At 36.7% G+C, this 21,046-nt stretch overlaps 2 protein-coding genes across 3 annotated transcripts in view; one reads left to right on the top strand and one right to left on the bottom strand.

The window, feature by feature from the left end:
* The window catches only part of TFEC (transcription factor EC), a 623,128-nt gene that overhangs the window by 88,519 nt on the left and 513,563 nt on the right, over positions 1 to 21,046 (top strand). The window lies entirely within an intron of this gene.
* CAV1 (caveolin 1) overlaps positions 13,014 to 21,046 on the bottom strand; it is a 34,960-nt gene continuing 26,927 nt past the window's right edge. For both annotated transcript variants that reach the window (XM_026509839.4, XM_026509849.4), the window contains exon 3: positions 13,014 to 15,237. In XM_026509839.4, coding sequence (XP_026365624.1) covers positions 14,896 to 15,237 — 342 coding nt within the window. In that variant the 3' untranslated portion in view covers positions 13,014 to 14,895. The remainder of the gene's footprint in view (positions 15,238 to 21,046) is intronic.

The raw sequence follows: 21,046 nt of genomic DNA, 5'->3' as shown, positions 1-21,046 counted from the left end.
GGGCACATGTATATCTTTACTGTGCAAGGAGATGTATATTTAATTATTTGCTAATAACACAAGCATCATAACTATGACAATCATTATTTGAAAGCATTACTTAATTCAAGATGAATAACATATTTTAATAACAATCTACATTTGCTTAGCATTATATGTTTTCACGCATGTGATCTCATTTGCTGTTGACCACATGCTGGGAAGAAGACACAAACAGATAGGAATTCCCCCTTTTGCAGCTAAGAAAAGTCACGTGGTTTCCATGGTACTTGAGCTCCAAAGTCAGTCAGCTGGTAGACAGTTGAGTGGGACTAAAACATAGGTAGATTGCTTTTCTATGTAAGCACTCTGCCCTAAGCTATAAGACTGAGAGTAAAAATATGGTTTATAGATGACTTATTCATGGCTGAGTAATATTTCATTGTATATGTATATACTACATCTTCTTTATCCATTCATCTAAAGATGGACACTTGGGTTGCTTCCATACTTTGGCTATTGTAAATAAAGCTACAATAAACAGAGAGGTGCATATATCTTTTTGAATTAGTGTTTTTGTATTCTTTGACTAAATATTCAGTAGTGGAATTATTGGCTCATATGGTAATTCTATTTTTATTTTTCTGTGGAGCCTCCATACTGTTTTCCAAAGTGGCTGCACCAGTTTGCATTCCTACCAGCAGTGCATGAGAATTCCTTTTCTCTACATCCTTGCCAGTACTTACTGTTTCTTGTGTTTTTGATTTTTGCTATTCTGACAGGTATGAAGTGATATTTCGTGGTTTTGATTTGCATTTCCCTGATGATGAGTGATGTCAAGCATCTCTTCATGTGTCTGTTGACCATCTGTATGTCTTCTTTGGAGAAATGTCTGTTCATGTATTCACCCCATTTTTAAATTGGATTATTTGTTTCCTGGGGGTTGAGTTGTATAAGTTCTTTATATATTTTGGATATTAACCTTTTATCAGATGTATCATTTGCAAATATCTTCTCCCATTCGGTAGGTTGCCTTTTTGTTTTGTTGTTTCCTTTGCTGTTCAGAAGCTTTTTATTTTGATGTAATACCAATAGTTTATTTTTGCTTTTGTTTCCCCTGCCCTCAGGAGACATATCTAGAAAAATGTTGTTATGACTGGTGTTAGAGAAATTATTGCCTGTACTCTCTTCTAGGATTTTTTTATGGTTTCAGGTCTCAAATTTAGGTCTTTAATCCATTTTGAGTTTATTTTTATGTACGGTGTGAGAAAGTGGTCCAGTTTCATTTTTTTGCATGTAGCTATCCAGTTTTCCCAACATCATTTGTTGAAGAGACTGTTTTTTTCCTATTGCATATTCTTGCCTCCTTTGTCAAAGATTAACTGACCATATAATTGTGGGTTTATTTCTGGGCTCTCTATTCTACTGTATTGATCTATGTGTTTGTGTGTGTGTGTGTGTACCATACAGTTTTGATTACTACAACTTTGTAGTATATCTTGAAATCAGGGATTGTGATACCTCCAGTTTTGTTCTTTTTCAAGATTGATTTGGCTATTTGAGGTCTTTTGTGGTTCCAAACAAATTTTAGGATTATTTGGTCTAGTTCTGTGAAAAATGCTGTTGGTATTTTGATAGGGATTGCATTAAATCTGTAGATTGCTTTGGGGAGTATTGAGCGAATCAGTGACTTTGAAGTACATTTTTAAAAATTAACCACAAAAGGCTTTCCTCACAATATGCAGTGAATGGCTAAATTCTGTCTTCCTTTACACCACATATTTAGCTCCAGCGGAGCCAAGAAAATGAGTAGGTGTTGAATGCTCCTGGAATTCTAATGATGAGAACTTTTGGAGGAATGCAGGTTTATGTAAGGTTTAGTTAGGTATGTTTCATTCAGAAATATTTAAATAGTAGCTACTATGTGCCAAGCATCATCCTAGACCACAGTGCTGCTCTATCTAATACAGTAGCCATGAACCACAAGTGGTGGTTTAAATTGAAATTAAATGTAATTAAAAATGTTTGATCCTGGTCTAGCCATATTTCATAATAGCTATAAATGGCTGGTGGCTACTATTGGACAGTGCAGATGCAGATTCTTAAAGGAATAACATTCCTTTGAGAACTTTCCATTTATTATAATGGAAATAGAGCATTTCTATAATCACAGAAAGTTCTATTGGACAACACTGCTTCATAGTTACAAAGATGTAAAGGGATCAGACTTGGCCCCTCTATTTTAGGAACTTATAATTATTATATGCCTATAGGAGAACTTGGAATATATCACAGTAAATTCTACAACAGAGTTATCAGTTCAGTTTAGAAGATATTTATTGTGCCAGTCACTATGCTAAACTCTGTGGACACAGTGGTGGCTAAAAATTGTTCTCTGCCCCATAGTATTTTACAGTTCAATGAAGATATGAATAAAATGCCTCAAGTCCTTGAAGACTAGAGCAGCTTTCTCTGCTTGGGAAAGTTATGAGAGGAAAACACAATTATGCCCATTTCTTCTGTCTTCTCTTACCCATGTACATGAATAACACAAAAAATACTTTAATAACTATATTATGTAATAAGCAATTATTATAATTTTGCATTGACATTCTCAAAGCACTGAGCTCCCTTTGCTCTCTTTTACAAATGAGCCTGGACCATACGGTGGGAACCATGACAACTCCCAAATTTGCTTGGCAACATTATTCATAATGCAGGCAGTTAGACCTCATGCCAATGGTACTTCTCCTTGCCCTCTCCTGCTTAAAGCAGAGAGAGCTTCCCTCCTGTCCTCTCCCCACCACCATGGGTCAGGTGCAATAGATATTTGTATTTAATAATAGTCTCACAGTTCTAAGTGGTCCGCAGTGATTTTTTATTGAAACTTTTGGCTGCAGCAGTTTTGTGTCTCTTCTCCCTTTATTATGTCTCATTTAAATTGCATAAATAATGAAATAGTTATGTCATTTACAGTAAGATAACTCCTCATTTAATTTGTGGGCAGTGGATGAATATTAACTTTATTTTCCAAGACTCATATGAAAGAGGCATCTATTCATTGGCTGAATTCTGGAGGGGGGGTGAAGGGGAGTTCTTCATTGCCATCTAGGACTGGAGCCAAGGATTTAACCCTCAGGTTCTTTTCTCACTGGCATTAATGTTACTTTATAAAAAGGAAGTTGCCAAGGGAGTGGAAGCATGTTTCTGTGAAGACAGAAGTCTACTTCAAGCTGTTTTATTCCCTTATTTTAGTGACCTTGGGTAGTTACTTCTTTTTATCTGTGCCTGTGTTTCTGCCTCTACAATTGATACTGATAGAGCTTTTGTTGTACTTGCTGTTTGTTTTGAAATCTTTGCAAACTTAATTGCTAAAGGGAGACCTGGCAGCCTGAACTTTCAGAAAATCTGGATTTATTTCTTGCTCCACCAGTAACTCACTAAGTGACCCTAGGTAAGTCATTTGGCCTGGGTGTTTTATTCTTTCCACATATAAAAGGGGGTTATGAGTACACTTCTCTTCCTGTTTCATGGGAATACAGGAAGACAAAGATATGAAAGAGTTTGGAAGGTGAGAGTTTTATGGAGATTGAGATTTAATGGACATGTTTGCCAGTTTGCCAGTCACAGCCTTATTGCTAATTAACTTCTTCCTTCCTTCCACAATTCCTTGAATGGGCAACCTTTGAAACCAAGCTACGACTGACTGGACCAGAGTGGACATCAAGTGTAGGAGGAGCCAGTGTATTATCTGGTCTGAGCTAATGAAATGCCCCTCTTGAGTCTGTTAATATAGAGACACAGAAATGGAAGGCAGATGATGATGGATCCTTGTAGTAAATGGTCAGGTAGATTTTGGGCATTTTGACTCAGTCCATATTGATGAGCACAGGAAGAGATATGGTCTATGAAGGCAGGCAAGAGAATGGCTTGAATGCGTTAAGGAAAGCAGGTTAGTGCCCCTGAGGCACTAGAAAGAATGAAATAGGGTGATGGAATGAGGGGCTGTCTGAAACTTTCTAATTTCCATGAGATCTGGCTCTGTTTTAGGCATTTTCACATTTTTATTTGTACCACAGTCTAATAAAGTAGGAAGCAATATGGCTGCCAGCTCATGAGAGCTTAGTCAGTTATAAGACTTATCCATGCTCGCAGCTGGTTCTGAGGTTGGTTGAGGATTTGATTACAGGTTCCCGCTTCTAAGTTCAATGTTTTTTCTGTTTCAGGAATGGCTTATTATTTGCATTCATTATTGTTCAAGGTTGAAATAAGGAGATCTAAAGAAATTGTTCTATTCCAGTGTAGATATTGAAGACTGGTATTTTATTTGTAAATTGTCTGGACAATATTTGACATCATCCTGGATATGTGTCGTAATGCCAAAAACCTCACTGTTAAATTTATTTCCTCCTTCAGAATATAGATGACACAACTACTTTTTTCCTAGTCATCCCACTTAAATCATTACTCATTTCTGTTAGAACTAGAGTGTGAGAGTTTGCTAGGCAATCATATATTTTAATTGGTATGTACTCATGGTTTTGATAGATATTTTCTGACTTTGGTCATCTCCTCAGTTGAGCCTGCACCTTCAAAAAATATTATTAGAACATATTTAGTGATAATCACAAAAACAAGCATCAACATTTCATTTAAGATCTAAGTTTGTATAAAAATGTATTATTTCATCAACAAGTCATTCAATAGTTTTCAAATTTTCTTTGTGATGGGATTATTTAATCAAACAAAATATCATGCTGAAAACTAATATGAAAAGAAATTGCAATGGAGCTTGTCTGTCTGAAGGCACGGGTGGATGTTATTCCTCTCATCTCTACCCCTAACCTCTGTCATCTTAGGGAACCTAGTCAACACTTCTAGATTCTATAGACCACAGTTTCAAAGCCATCATATTAAACCATTAAATTTCTTGTCAATAATTTTTATTTTATAAAAAGCTGTTTTCTTAGCAGAAAAATGGCAAAATGTTAATTCCATCTTAGAGTTGCCTTCACTGATGCTTTTACTAAACTTCCTTGAAGACAAAGGCCTTCATCTCACCCATCTTTGTCTTATCTTTCTATACCCTGCTTCACCAAATAATCACTCCATAAATGCCTATTGAAAGAACAAAGTGAACTTTTCTGTGAACAGAACCTTGGACTTGGGAACACATTATCTGTATGACTTTTAACCATTTAGTGTTCTTTTTTTTTTTCTTTCCCCTTAATAACACATAATGCTATTTTAATGCTGCCAAATGGTACTCCACTTTTGGAATTTCTCCCAAGAATGGAGTGAATTTCTCCGTAAAGAAGAGCTTTGGAACTAATATCATGGCTGTTAAACTTGCTGGGTAGCCTTGAGTAAGTTATTTAACTCCCATGAGCTTCAATTTTTTTATCTCAGAGACAGAGCAATGGTATCCTCTTGACCTAGATAGTAGCACATAAGCCATATGGCTATTGTAGGAGTACTATTTGTGAAATGCTTAGCATATTGCTTGGCATATGTTATATTTTCAATATATAGAAGCTATTTTTATTTTGAGGGCAATATAAGAAACAATGAAGCAAAGAACAAAATCACTGTGAAAATGTAAAGTCAATGTCAAGCCAAATTATATCCATCAATGTGAGTGTTGTGCTGTACATTTCACAGTGCTTACTTGTGTTACAGAGTTGACAGAACTTTCTGTTTAGAGTTGGCAGGTAACTAAATCTCACCTTTTCCAAGAGGTTATGCAATGTGATGAAGGATTTAAGAAATATCCTCTCAAAAAGGACTTTGACTAATGCCTGGAACAGTTATTATCTCATTAATATATCTCATCATATTAATAAAAATGAAGAGCAGTAGGTTTCACTCCAAAACAGGTTTGACCATTCATAGAGTGGCTCACGTGGGCAGCTGTTGTCTTTTTTTTTTTTTTTTTTTGATTGCCTTCTTCTTGTGGCAAGCATCCCATACTTTGTGCTAGTTTTCGTATGTTTTTCAGTTGTTCTGTTAAAGTACTAGTTAAGTGTACAGTAAATGATTCAACATTCTGTAGTGTCAAATCCCTCATTCCACTTAATTTTATTTGCTTCCCCATGTCTCACTCTCCCCATTCCTCTCTCATCACAATAAAAAAAAAAAATCCCTCTTCCTCACTTGTAGCTTTCTAGCTCTGTGGAATTTTGTGTGACTCATCACATAGTGGAATTGATGAAGTCAACAGCTGCTGGAAAGTCAGCTTTTTCCTTAGTAACTGTATCAACATGTGTTTGGTATTATTCAATTAAGAAAAATACATATATCAAATATCCATGGTAGTTTTTGCTAGAATTTTCATTGATGTAACTCATATTTTGACGTATCAAAATGTATAAATGGGTACAGTAGAGAAAGCTTTGATGGGGGAACAAAATCATGGAGAAATAAAGTAAGTGGAAGAGAAGAACAAATGACATGTATGTTGTTGGTAATGATGTAATTTATATCAGAATGCATTCAGTGACTTCCTTCATGACACTATTTTTTTAAAAAAAGATTTTATTTATTTGTGTGTGTGTGTGTGTGAGAGAGAGAGAGAGAGAGAGAGAGAGAGAGAGAAAATGAGCAAGGGAGAAGCAGACTCCCTGCGGAGCAGGACCCTGATGCGGGACTCAATCCCAGGACCCTGGGATCATGACCTGAGCTGAAGGCAGACACTTAACCAACTGAGCCACCCAGGCACACCCTTCATGCCACTATTAATGGTAAACCAGGAACATGGCACCGCATGCCCTCTATAGTCTCCAGGAGGTCTGACTGTCCATCCGTCCATTTACACATCTAACAAACACTTGAGTGTCTATTATGGTGAAATCTCTGCTTCATGGAGTTTACATCCTAAGGGGGATAAAGAACAAAAAATTGAAAACAAAAATAAAATGATTACTCAATGTGATGTGGGCTGTAAGGGAAATAGGCAAGAGGTTAAGATGGAGATTAATAGAGAGAACTTGCCTCAGGTAGGGAAGACATGGAAGACCTCTCTCTTAGGAACCATTGAGACTGAGATCCAAAGGATAAGAAGGAGATAGCAAAGTAGAGAGGAGGGTATAAGAGCATTTGGTCAGAGGAGCAGCTCTGCAAAGTCCTGTGACCTGATAGGGCTTAACATGTTCTTGGAACTAAACAATCAGTGTGTCTAGAGCACAGATAGTGAGGAGGTGGTGGTATGAGATAAAATGAGAGAGAAGGGTAGGGGTTGGATCATGTAAGACTTTGTAGGCCTTGATAAAGGGACTAGATTTTATACTGAATACAGTGAGAAGTCACTGGAGGGTTTTAGCTATATATTCATGTATATGTATGTGTTTGTCTGTGTTGCTGTATAGCAAAATGGCCAAACGAATTAGATGGGAAACAAGAGTGGAAACAGAAAGACTAGCTAGGGTAGACCAGGATTTAAATGATGATTACTCATACTGAGGTAGTGACAGTGGAGATGAGGCAAGAGTTCAAGAGAAAGATAAGTAGTCAAGATGGAACTGACAAAATTCTATGAACTGATGATGCAAGAGAAATCATCCTAAGAAAAAATTGCTACATGACATGGGAGGTCATTTCACAGAGGTGGAAAGCCACATGACCCATAAATGTATGAAGAGATGCTCAACCTCATTGGTAATCAGAGAGTTATAAATCAAGACTAAAATAAGGTACAATTTTATACCCATTTAATTAGCAAAATTTAAGAAGGTTGCCAGTTCCAAATGCTGGTTTGAGTGTGAATTGCTCTCTGATAATAATGATTAAAACGCCATTTGTCATTATCTAGAAATATTGGTGATATGTCATATGTCAGGATTTAAAAATTCAGTCTTAATGATTGGAACTTATGTCCATGAGCCCCCTCAAGAGAAATGTATGAGTATGTTTATAAGCAGCACCATTGGCATCCCAAGGGCCCATCAAGAAGCAACTGGATAAATAGTGAAATGTTCACACACTGAGCTAATATATAGCAGTGAAAATGAATGAATTAGAATTCTATTCAATAATATGGATATTCTTAAATTTAAGTGAAAAAAATCAAGTGTCAGAATATTCCATTCCACATGATACTCTTTAAAAAAAACATTAAAATAGCTAAAACTAAGTAATTTTCTGCTTAGAAGATTGTTTATAAATAAAACTTTTTATTTAAGGCAACAAAATGATAAATACAAAATTTAGAATGATTACTTCATATGGGTGGGAAGGGACAGGTGAGTGGGAAAGAGAATAAACAAATGTGTGGTTGTGAGGTTTTTCCGTTTTTTTTACTGTCCTTTTTCTTTTTTTTAAAGATTTTATTTATTTATTTTTTTGAGAGAGAGAGAGAGAGATCAAGAGAGCAGAGAGAGCATGAACAGGGGGAGCAGGGGGAGGCGCAGAGGAAGAAGCAGACTCCCCGCTGAGTGGCAGCCCACCCTGGGACTCGATCCCAGGACCCTGAGATCATGACTTTAGTGGAAGGCAGATGCTTAACTGACTGAGCCACCCAGGCACCCCATATCCTTGTCCTTTGACTAGGTGATGAATTCACAGATGCTAATTAATTATGACTAAATAACAAAATAAATAAAATAAAAAAATCACACAACACCAGTGATGACATTGGCCTATGGTTATGCCTATGCTTACATCTGGTACCTGAAGTAACAAATTATTTTAAAAACCTACTTGGCTTAAAAATACAGTTATAGTTAGGATAATTTGATAATGTTTGATGTCTAAAGATACTCTTTTGATAAGTTTGGCTGTAAAAGAAAGAGGAAATTGTTGATGATTGGAGGAGGATCTAATTTCAAGGGAGAAGTTTTGTTTGTTTGGTTTTCGTGAGAAAGATATAGGTCATATTTGTAGGCTGACAGAAACAATTCAGAATGCAGAGAGGGAGAGATTGATGGTTAAGGAATGGAGCTGATAATCAAGGAGCAAAGGTCTTGGGGAAAATAAGAAGGAACGAAATTCAGGACACATGTGGAGGGAATGGCTTTTTGTCATTTCTCCATTTCAGCAGAAGGAAAATAAAAGAAAATGGGAGCAAATGTAAGTAGATTTGTTGTTCATTGTGGGAAGAGGAGAGAGTTTGCATTGATAGTTCTAGTAAGTTGGGTGATGAGTAACACCTAGAGAAATTCATTATTGCTCAAGCAACTGGCAGATCTGAGGATGCATATGAAAGTGAAGTAAATGGAAGGATTCCTAGAGACAAAAAGATAGAAGTGTTTTAAATCTTAATGGTAAAATGGTTCTATCAGTTATCTATATTCAATTAGATTTTAATATGTTTTTGAATTTTCTGAATAAATATAAATATTATGGTTCATTTCAAAAAGTTTATTTGTTTCTTTCCATTGTTGAAATCTCTGTCCTGGAGTCTGTACATTAACTTGTCACTAGTCATTTTGTGGTCTTGAAAGTCACTAAACTATAATATCTTCAAATATACACTATTGCAACATTTTTTATGTTGTAAAAAGTTATATTTAAGTTTGAAATCAAAGATTTCGGGAAATTTGTGAGAGTAATTTTAATTTTATACTTTAGATGTAAAATGTTTTTGTTTGCATTTTAATTGCCATTCATATTGTTGACCATTATTCATTCTTGGTAGAGGCACGACTTGCTTTTGTGGGTTTTTGCATTATCATTAATTCTATGGTTTGGTGCCACGGTTCAGGTTCCAGACTCTGGAGCCAGACTCTGTGTCACTTACTGGTTTGTTACCTCGGGCAAGTTACTTAATTCCTCTGTGCTTAAGTGTCCTAATCTGTAAAATTGAGATAATAATGATAGTACATACCACATAAGGTTGTTGGAGGGATTAAGTGAACTAGTATATTTAAGTGTATGGAGCAATGTTTGACATGCAGAGATTATTATAAGGTTTAACTACTATTACTTAACTATTGCTAAAGTTTATTCTGACTCTGCTCATATTACTTGCTTATTATGTATTTAAGGGTGTATGAAATTATTCCGCAAGCCAGTAAGAACAGGAAACTTCATGAAGAGGAGGAAGGGTTAGGGCTCAGAAACCATATAGTGCAGATAGAGGAGTGGAAGGAGCAGGGCTTTGGTTGGCAGACACACCTGGATTAAACAAGATGCTTATTAGTTATGTGACTTGGTGATTCACTAAAATGAAATCTTTTACAAAATGAGGGCATCAATACATTTTGAAATCTTGTATAAATGACATAATTCCTGTAAAGAACTCGGAAATAATGCAATTATTTGAATCCTCCTCTCCATTTTTTAAAGCGAGAAAAAAGTAGTGTATCTAACATATAATTTTAAACTTTACTTTTTAAATTAACATTATATCATGAGCATATTTCCATGCCATTAAATATTTGATTACATACGAATATTTGAAAGCTAATAGCTTATTAAATGTATATTCCATAATTTATTCAACCAGTTCCCTATTTCTGAATATTTATGTTGTTTCCTCTATTCTCTACTATTGACAATCAAATAATGAACACCAAATAATGGTGATGAACCTTGGTATATCTCTGTTACTTTTTTTTTAAAGGGGGGAGGGGAGGAGGGAGCAGAGGGAGAGGGAGAAGCAGACTCCCTGCTGGGCAAGGAACAAACCCCTGAACAGCAGGGCAGCAGGGCAGGGCTTGATCTCAGTACCCTGGGACCATGACCGGAGCCAAAGGCAGATGTTTAACCAACTGAGCCACCCAGGCACCCCCACCCCCGGTTATTTTTATTAAATAAGTGAAATTGTTGGATCAGTCATATACCATACATTTAATTGTCCTCCAGAAGGTTTGTATCAATTACATTTGCCGAAGCCACAGATGAATGTGCTTGGATATTATCATTATTTTTTTATTACTGCAAACTCAGGCAAAAATAGTATCTCATTGCTTTGATTTTTATTATATCATTACTAATGAGTATAATGTTTTCATATGATTGTAGTGTACTTTTTTGTGAATTATCTTTTCATATCTTTGTCTACTTTTCTACTGCTGTGTTCATCTTTTTCTTGATTTATAAGAGTTTTCTATATTTTCAGTGTACTATGCTTTGCTATATATATATATATATATATGCACATATATAGATACACATACTTTCTTTTAGCACTCTTGATCATTGTTTCAGATTTGTTTCTACTGTTCTTGATATATAGAAGTTTAACATTTTTATGTATTCACAGCCATGATGTTTTCTTCTATGATTTTACCCTTTGTGTTATGTTACAGTTATCTTTCTCTACCTCTCCCCTTTCCTCCCAGTTTTATAAATATGGATTTTAATTTATAATTGGAACATTTACATATCAGTGCCTACATCAGAGAAGATATGAGTCAATTATTCAGACAGAGCTCTACTCTATTAAGTTAGTGTGTGTTATTATTTAACTAACACTTACTGAAAGTGTGAAGTATGAAGATGCTTGTTCCCAGTATGGAATAAAAGTTGTCTGAAGCCATGTAGTTATTTGTATGTCCAGAAATGGAACTGTTCCATGTGTATGGCTGAACCAAACTATATAGGTAGAGTCTTGATTTTGTTAATATGCATTCTTTTAGAAATTCAAATAATAAAACTAAAAGAAAGATAATCCCTCTTTAAAGTCACTTCATGAATTTTGCTTGAATTGGGTGCATAACTTTGGCCAGGATTTCACATGCTACCATGCTTAAAGACATGTTTTTACTTTGTATGCTAGAAATGGATTTATTGGGCAAATACAAATGCCAGACTGGGTTACTAAATACATAGCCTCAGAGCTTTCTTGAGAGCCCAACTAAGAGAGGGACTCTGTAAACTTTGTGAAAGGAATTTCAGATAGAGAGATTAGAAGAGGATCCCCTTTGCAAAATTTTGTTTGGAAGCTGATAGTTAATTTAATGTGTCCATTTGACTGGGCCACAAGGTGCCCAGATTATTATTATGGGTGGTTTTGTGAGGGTGTTTTTTGATGCATCTCACTTGAATTGGTAGACCAAGTAAAGTAGACGGCACTCTTCAATGTAGGTGGGCCTTATCCAATCAGTTGAAGGGACTGAATAAACTAAAAGTCTGATCCTTCTCTGCATAAGAGATAATTCCTCCTGTTTGACTGCCTACAAACTGAGACATTAGTTTCTTTACTGCCTTTGGACTTGAACTAAAACATCAGTTTTTCCTGGGTCTTGAGCTTGCCAGTTTTCAAACAGGAATTATACCATTGACTCTCTTGGGTTTCCAGCTTGTCAATTCACCCTGCATATCTTGAGACTTGTTAGACTCCATAAATCATGTGATCCAATTTCTTAAAATAAATCTCTTTATCTATATGTATATGTCTGTATATAGCTTTGTATATCATTCTTTAATATACCAATATAGGAAGAATCAATATATTACTTATTGGTTCTGCTTCTCTGGAGAACCCTAATACAGAAGCTCTGAATGTAAACTTAGTGAAGGCCAAAAATAAATTGTGACTGAAATATGCCTCTTAAAAAAAAATCCCGGTTAAGACATGGCAAATTTCAAGGCATTAGCCCTTGGATCTGTCCTTTACCAAATGAGAATATTAATATCCATCACACGAAGTTGTTGGGGGCTCAAATTAGATGACACATAGGGTGGTTGGGGAGATGGGTTACACAGGTGATGGGGATTAAGGAGGCACTTGTTGTGATGAGCAGCGGGTGTTGTATGGAAGTGTTGAATCACTGTATGACACACCTGGAACTAATATTACACTGTATATTAACTGTAATTTAAATAAAAACTTAAAGGAAACATTGGGTAAACTGCTAAATAAATTGTTCTTATTAATTGTAACTTTTATCTGAGGTAACTCATGCATGGTGATGGCCTTAGAACAAAGATCCCACCTAATCCCACTTTGCAATAGTTGACAAGTGAAAGACCATTATCTCCCATAAACATACTATAAATATGTACACACACTGTATACATGCTCACCACACACAGACACGGACACAGACACTGACATACATACCTGTTTTGGGGAAAAATAATGAAGCTGACTGTTGAACTGTTAAACATTTTTTATTGTGCAGGCTTTAATCTTTACAGGACATGCAAGATAAAAAAGTGTAAAATATATCAGTAAGCATATAAAATTTCAGCAATCTTTTGGACCAGCAATTGATTTGCATGAGGGACTAGAACAGACATGTCTTGGGATACACAGTTTATAGATTGAATCACAAAGCAATTTCCCAAGTGATTTTCCTCATATAAAGATAAAAATATCTTTACACTTAAAAAGTATGCAATATACTACATTTTCAGTTATGTACACGGTTTAAAAGTAAAACTATGTCCATGCCAGTGTCTGTTTTAAATGCAAAACTTAAAAGTAGGTAACAGGTTGATAATTAAAGTGTCAGGAAAACTAGAAGAGATGAAAAATAAAATCAAGCAGAGTTCCAATAGGTGTATGAAAATAAAAAATAAAAGCATATAACTGAAGGTTAAAAATAACGTCCCCAAGGTCAGACTCTTAATATGAGCAGGAGGAATAAAAAGCTTTTAGATGTACCAGGCAGCTTTCTGTATGACTCAGGTTTACAGGTGAAATTCCTCAGTTTGAGTTCAGAAGAATTTGAATTTATTCCAGCAAAATTACCTCAATCTTTTATTACTGCCTCCTCCCCCATCTTCTTTCTGAGCAAAGTGATGCTTGGATTAGGTCCAAAGCTCCTGGCAGGGGGAGGGGCTTTGTGTCACAGCATAACGGACGGTTACAAGTGCTTTACTTTGAAGGGGGTCACATTTGCAACAACTCTGACAGTCTCACACAATGGCCTCCATTTTATGAGCCCTTCCCCGGAGGCCCACTGATCAGCTGAAAAGGGAACACAATGTTCAGCCACTAAAGCACCCCAGTGATGGATTAGTTTGGAGTCAGGAAAGCGTGATTATTCTTGAAAATAAACGAAGCTGAATAGACATGCTGACCTCATTCAGCTGATGAGAGGCAGGGAAAGTTGGCTTCCACTCCTGCCAGCCCACAGAGGGCTCAGTCCCATTCGTCCACCTTAATTCGTTTCATGGGGTTGATGTAGACCATACTCGATATGGATAAAGATGCTGCGTGATCAAGTGCAGACATGAACTTCATCCAACTCTGTTTCTGAGAGTCAGAAGTAAGTGTGGAGAATGGATTTTCTAATTTTGGTCTTCAGGGAGGCTGCTGACCTAATGAAAGTTGATGAGTTGGACCCTATTTGAAAAGGAAAATGTGAAGAACAGGAAGGCACTTAGGTTTCATTATCTATATAACAAATATTCAGGCACAGAAAGAATCACAGGTTAAAATTTCAAGAAGTGTAAGGCCTTAGTTGGAACATGTGAATGCAGATTATGTTTTCTAACTTGATAAAGATCACTAGATCCAATTGGATCATTAAAGTGAATGGCAACAATCTACTAACGCTTCAGATGGTGGGGGACGAGTCTGCTTAAAACCTGCCCACATACCTGTACACTTAATGGCCATAGCCAGGATTTCTTCCCTTACCATAAAAAGATCAACATTTTAGAATAGGCACTTGTGGTTGTTTGTTCTTTTTTTTTCCTCCTCAGTTCTTCATATTTCTCTCAAATTACCTTTCAACAATAGGTCCATATCTCAGCCAATAAAAACAATGGTCCACATGCAAATAAGAATGTAAGGAAAAAACTTTTAAATGAGTTTAAAAAATTGAGACCACCAAAAAAAAATAGATAAAATAGCTCAGAAGAGACAAATAATAGTTATGAAAACTGAGTGATTTCTTTGTTCTGAACCAAGAAAATTCATTCATGTACTGTTGCTGTACCAGCAACTTGAAACTTGAAATTGGCACCAGGAAAATTAAAAGGAAAAAAAAAGAATCAGGTATACTTCTATCCTTAAAATGTCATTTATATTTCTTTCTGCATGTTGATGCGAATATTGCTGAATATTTTGCCAACAGCCTCAAAGAACGGGTCACAGAAGGTGTGGACGTAGATGGAATAGACGCGGCTGATGCACTGAATCTCAATCAGGAAACTCTTAATGCACGGTACAACTGCCCAAATGTGCAGGAAAGAAAGAATCGCAAAGTAAATGCCCCAGATGAGCGCCATTGGGATGCCAAAGAGGGCAGACAGCAAGCGGTAAAACCAGTATTTTGTCACAGTGAAGGTGGTGAAGCTGGCCTTCCAGATGCCGTCGAAACTGTGTGTTCCTTCTGGCTCTGCAATCACATCTTCAAAATCAATCTAAAAGGAAGAAGTGACAGAATGTGAGCTTATAATAGAAGAAAAGAGGAAAAACACTGCTGAGTATCCATAAATACATATTAGCTTTTATGTACAGGTTCTGTGCGAGATGTTTGAAGGTACCCAGCAGCATCAGCATCACTCTGAACTTGCTGGAAACAGGTATTTTGGCCCCACCTGGACCTTACTGCATCTCTGGGCGTGGAATCCAGGAGAATTGCTGACATGTTCTCTAGATGTTTCTTTAAACTTCCTGCCTTTAAGTGAAACTTGGCAACATGGACAAGTAGACAAGGTGCTCAGTAAAATGTAAATGACATGACCTAAGCTAATTGTACTCCAACACAACTACACACACAGTGTTGAGGGGTAGTTAGTGCATAGTTGATTGCTGACTCTTTGAACACTCCATTGGTAGACTTTTTTTCAGCAAATTAGATCACTGTGAGCTGTGAGGACTCAAGAAGTCTTCGTAGGATGGTGGGACTTGGGCAGGGCTTGGAAAATGATTTGGAGAAGAAAGAAGAAGGGACCTTGGAAATGGTGTGAGCAAGATCCCAGGAACAAGGAAGAGTGATACAGGGAGTGTCACAGGCAGATAGACCCATGTGGGCACAGCTAGAAAGACAGGTTGAAAAGCCAGTCTCAATTTTATTTTATACACAGTGGAGGATCTATTGAAGATATTGGAGTGTGGGAATGCAGCCACAATCAATGTGGTCATTTATCAAGATGAATTTGACAATAGTGTACAAAGCCGGAAAAAAGAGACTCAAGGCAAAGAGACTGTTGTTGTATCCCAAGTTTGAGATGGTAGGGCCCAAACTGGAATTGTGGCCAGGAAAAAGAAAATAAAAGAATGAATTTCAGGGATGTTAAAGGAAGACCCCACAGGATTTGGTTACTTCAAGGTTAGGGAGAGAGAAAAGCTTAAGATGAGCTTTGAGATTCTGATTTGCCAGCTAAGGAAAGCCGAGGTGACATTAACAGCAAGAAGAAAGTCAGAAAGGAAGGCAGTTAAATACATGTTAAGGGAAAGCTTCACTTTTGAATTAAACAAACAGAGTAAAGTTTTGAATAAAGATAGATGCAAATATCCGTGGCCCACACCAGTGAATCCTGTAGCAGTCCCTTTTGGTGGCCACAAGGAAGTAATCAAATGAGTTTGCAGTACATAGCACTTAACGGTAACCAAGTGCTTCTACTTGCATTGTCTCCATGTGATCTGGGGTTTCAAACCAATCTGAGAAGGTGGGTTGTTATCCCTTTACAAAAGAAGATACAGAAGTTCAGAGAGGTGAAGGTGACTTGCTAACATGAAGCAAACAGCAATGGTGGGACCAGAATGCAAACTTGACACCTTTCCCAATACCATTCTCTCCCACAGTTACCTAAACAATGAATTCCCAGGAGCTTTTATCTCTCTGGAAGGATTTATATAAACTCAACTGAAGCATAGGATTAAAAAAATTACCAATAGAACAGTAGGACAGAGCCAGCTCAACTGCTTGGCAAAGGCAGTTATATGGAGGACCTAATGTAGTTTGAAATCCAAACAAGTTGATGACTGCCATCATCATCAGGAATCCAGGCAAGCTCAGGATTAGGGAATGAGGACTTGGGTGACTCCATGGAGCTTCTCAGTGCCAAGATGCCACCTTTGATTCAACACAATAAAACTTCTTTTGGAAAAAGTACATGATGCTTACCAATAGTTAAAGTTTATTTTCGAGAACATTCTGTTTCTTATCTATTGTCCAGTGCCTTAATAATGTAATATGTAAAAATGGTATGTCTACAATTATGTAAATGAAGTTAAACAGATTTATTGTCATTCCAATTTCTTCTTTGCCTATTTAGATCTAGACTCAGAGGTAAACATCTACTTGTGTGTTTCAAAAGGTTGCATGAAATATGTGGCAATTCACATCAGTCCTTTAATGACATTTCTGTGCACTTTACGTAATTGTCTACTATGGGATTTTGTTCTGACACTGTATTTTCCCAAAGCTATTAAGAATAAAAGCCTTTTTATTTATGAAGTTTTTCTTCATGCAATTGCAAGGTACCCAATAGTTTTATTTTTAAAAAGAGACCTTATTTTGTAAACAGATTTGGTGAAGTAAAAAATAATACACTAGAGCAGACATTCTTAATATGGGGTCAAAAGATGAGCAATCATGGTCCATGAATGCCCTGAAATGGGAACATACATTTTGAGTGTATAATGGGAGAGGGTACCTCACTTTTATTAAAAAGTAAAGAAAGTGTTCTATCAAAGGAGGGCAGGGAGCACTTTGCTGGAGTGGGGTATTCCTATCTCTTTACAGAGCAGAACTTGAAGCATGCCTGCCTCGAGATTCTTTTCCTAGGGAAGGGATAGTTACTAACATTTGTTGACTCGCTATTATAATCAGACACTGTTCTCATTCAACTCACATCAAGTCTTAATAGATTATTCCCACTTTACAGGAAAAATGCAAGGTTCAGAAATGTTAATAAATTGTCCAGATAGATAAGAGGTGGATTTGAGTTTTGAATCTGGTCTGAAAGATACTGCCTCTTTCTTCAATACCACCTCACTTTAGAAAAATATTTTTCAAATTTTCTCCAAGGCAGTTTTACTATATTTCAGAGTTAAAAGGCACATTAACAAAAAAGAGTTTGCTGAATTTTACTTTTCTGGTAACTGTAATAATTCTCAAAACATGGTCTCTGAGGACAATGTTGCGATGAGGTTATGTACATCATATATACAGTTGGTCCTCAGTGAAGATCTCTGAACATATGAATGTGGGTAAGATTTCTTGATAACAACTTAATTTTTCTAAGCATAACTATAAATGCATTTTTTGACAAACATATTGGAAATTCTTAACTGCCAGTGAGCATAATTTATCTTCAAGTGAATTTAGGGCAGGTCTCCAGGGGTGGATAGCAACATGACAAAAATAACATGTTAATAATTATATTCAGTTTGTTAGTTGCTGTTTTAGTCCTGAAAATTTAAGATGCCTGAAGATGCCTGAAGTATAGCCAATTGGATGTAGCTGAGAAAAAGAAAGTAAGGCAGGTTAAGGAAACACATTGGAACCAGAAATAAAACTTACTTTCTTTCTACTTCCATTTCCGCAACAGTAATAGTAATAGGTTTTTGTGAGCACATGAGATAATTTATGAAAACTGCTTAACATGGGTATACAGCATTACAGTATAGTAAATGCTCGATAAATAGTAGCATTAAAAAATTCCTTGCTGTGGGTGATTAGCTTTTTAATTGACAATTATAGCAGAAACTATCAACCACAAACCACCAGTGGCTCAAAAGAACTAATTTCCAACTATAATGATCTTCACCACAATTCTCTGAGATGCGTACCATTATTTCCATTTAATAGATGAGGGTAGTGTAGGAAGTTAAAAAATCGCTCAGGGTCACACAAATGTTAAGTGGCAAAGCTGAAACTTGTTCAGCTTCAAGTGTGAGCTCTTTTTGCTTTTGTATACCTGGGGTTACAAGCCCCTATAATAGTCTTACTTGCTTAATTTTGACCCACATAGATATGCTTCCTAAAACATTTGCATTTTGATTATTAAAGGAATTACTTTTGATAGTGTTTCCATTTTAAGTTAGGACATCTAGTAACTAGGATGTTTTGCATTTTTGGTACTGCTTGTATTTTCTTGGCCCTGCACAGTGTGTTCTCACAATCCTGGGCACCCAGCCAAGAACTCTCACTCTAATTGGCAGATAAGGAAACTGAGGCACAGAAGGATTAAAATGGGCCAGACATTCTCAAGGTCCCAAGTGAATCAGTGGAAAAGCTGAAATTAGAACTCTAACTTCCTGATTCCCAGGCCTAGGTCTAGCCCTGTGCTCAACACTATATCCCTAGGAACTTACATCTTTCTCACCATATCCCTTCTCCACCTATCCCATTCATATCTCCGGGTCTCCTGTAAGTTTCTCATTACCTTCTAAGTCTTTGGCTTGAAAGCTATTTCTGTGTGAAGTTAGAAGAAATGTCCTTTTTACAGCATGAACATGAACATTTCTGTACATCTACCTAGGGTGAAGAAAACAGGAGGGAATATTCTGAAAAATATTTTTGTTGCACATTTTGATATGTATTGATAATGCACTGAACCCAATAAAATTCTGCTAGATAATCAGTCATTACATATAGTTAGTTCAAAATTCCCTATCACCCAAAGCACAGTTGCTTCAGCATTTTCATAGATGTTTAAAGCTAAAGGAATCCTTAAAGAAATGGAGTCTCATTTAAGAAATTGATGGCCAAAGCTGTCAAATGACTGGATCAAGGATACCTTCCCACCTCTGGCAGACACAGGATTGGAATTCAGGCTTAGGAACTCTACTGGGCTCTTCTGCTATTGTCTGCTACACATCCCCTGTCAGTTTAGCTGCCACATTCTGTAGCCAGTGCAAAAGAGAGGCTTGCGTTGGAACTTGAACATCACGTTGCTCTCAAGAGGTCCCATAGGTCTATTGTTGAATGAATGATGGTGCTTCTCTCTGGCAATCCCTAATGTGCTCATTGTTCACATCCATCATTGGCTGATTTATCTTCATTAAAACTATCACTCTGGAGTCCCATTTCTTCAGGGACCTATTCCTCTTACTCCTTAATGAGGGTAGGTCTTACCTAGACTGGAACTTTATCTGCTCACTTAGATTTGGAGCAGGAAAGGAATTAGAGATTTGCTTTAAAACAAAAACCAAAACCAAGAGATGCAGGTGCCAGTTTTTTCTTAAAATGAAATGCCTCAAATGAGGTTGACCTTCACCTCCAAGAACTGATTTTCTGTTTTGTAATCTCTGGAACAACTTGCCCTTCAGTCAAGAATCATTATGCAGACCTCAAGATCAAAGGCATAAATGTGTTTCAGTGATATTTCTATGTCTTAATAGATGCTTTATAAGGAACCAACAGTTTATATTACTAGATTTTTATAAATGACATTAAATTCCTTTGTGCAGCATTGACTTATGATGCTATAATTTTGGAAACATATGTCAACAAAAATCTAGCAGCAGATGTCAAGAAAAGCAATCTGTCTTGTGTTTTGATAATACTTTATTAATGTAATAAATTTAAGAAGGTTTCATCTCATTAAAAGTATGTCATGGACATATTTAAAACATTTTTTATATGTACATAGGATTAATAAAATACAGGGTCACTTTTTGTCTGAAAATCTGGACATTTTATTTCTGAGTAAGGAATTTTCAAGAAGGAAACTTTACATTTAGGATCTCATAAGCAATGAAGCTTGAATATTCTGTTTCTATGTGATAATATCTTTTTAGACTGTTAGTGGAAATTGTGAATGTATTGGATATACAGAACGCATAATTAACAATGCACAAGATGTTTACTGAAGACTTACGTGTTGTCTGCCCAGCATCCACAGAATCCTGATTATTCAGGTAATAGCAATAATCCTTTGATCTCACAGATAAGTTAGGTTGGTTTAGACTTGCCAAGGTAGTGTTAGTCTCCTTGGTGAGAGACTGGTTTAAGGAAGCCATGTGGCCCAGTTCTGGCTAAGTGGAAACCTGCTGGGTGGGATTTCCAGGAAAGCTTTATCTTCCTTATGAAAAGAGACAGAGGTGCCTGATATGGCCCTTTGTCCTTTTATCCTGCTTAGAATATGATGTGTTGGGGCGCCTGGGTGGCACAGCGGTTAAGCGTCTGCCTTCGGCTCAGGGCGTGATCCCGGCGTTATGGGATCGAGCCCCACATCGGGCTCCTCTGCTATGAGCCTGCTTCTTCCTCTCCCACTC

The sequence above is a fragment of the Ursus arctos genome, unplaced genomic scaffold (assembly GCF_023065955.2).
Source record: "Ursus arctos isolate Adak ecotype North America unplaced genomic scaffold, UrsArc2.0 scaffold_3, whole genome shotgun sequence".
Classification (NCBI taxonomy): Eukaryota; Metazoa; Chordata; class Mammalia; order Carnivora; family Ursidae; genus Ursus; species Ursus arctos.
Note: the sequence above shows the minus strand (reverse complement) of the source record. Positions and strands in the feature narration are given on the sequence as shown.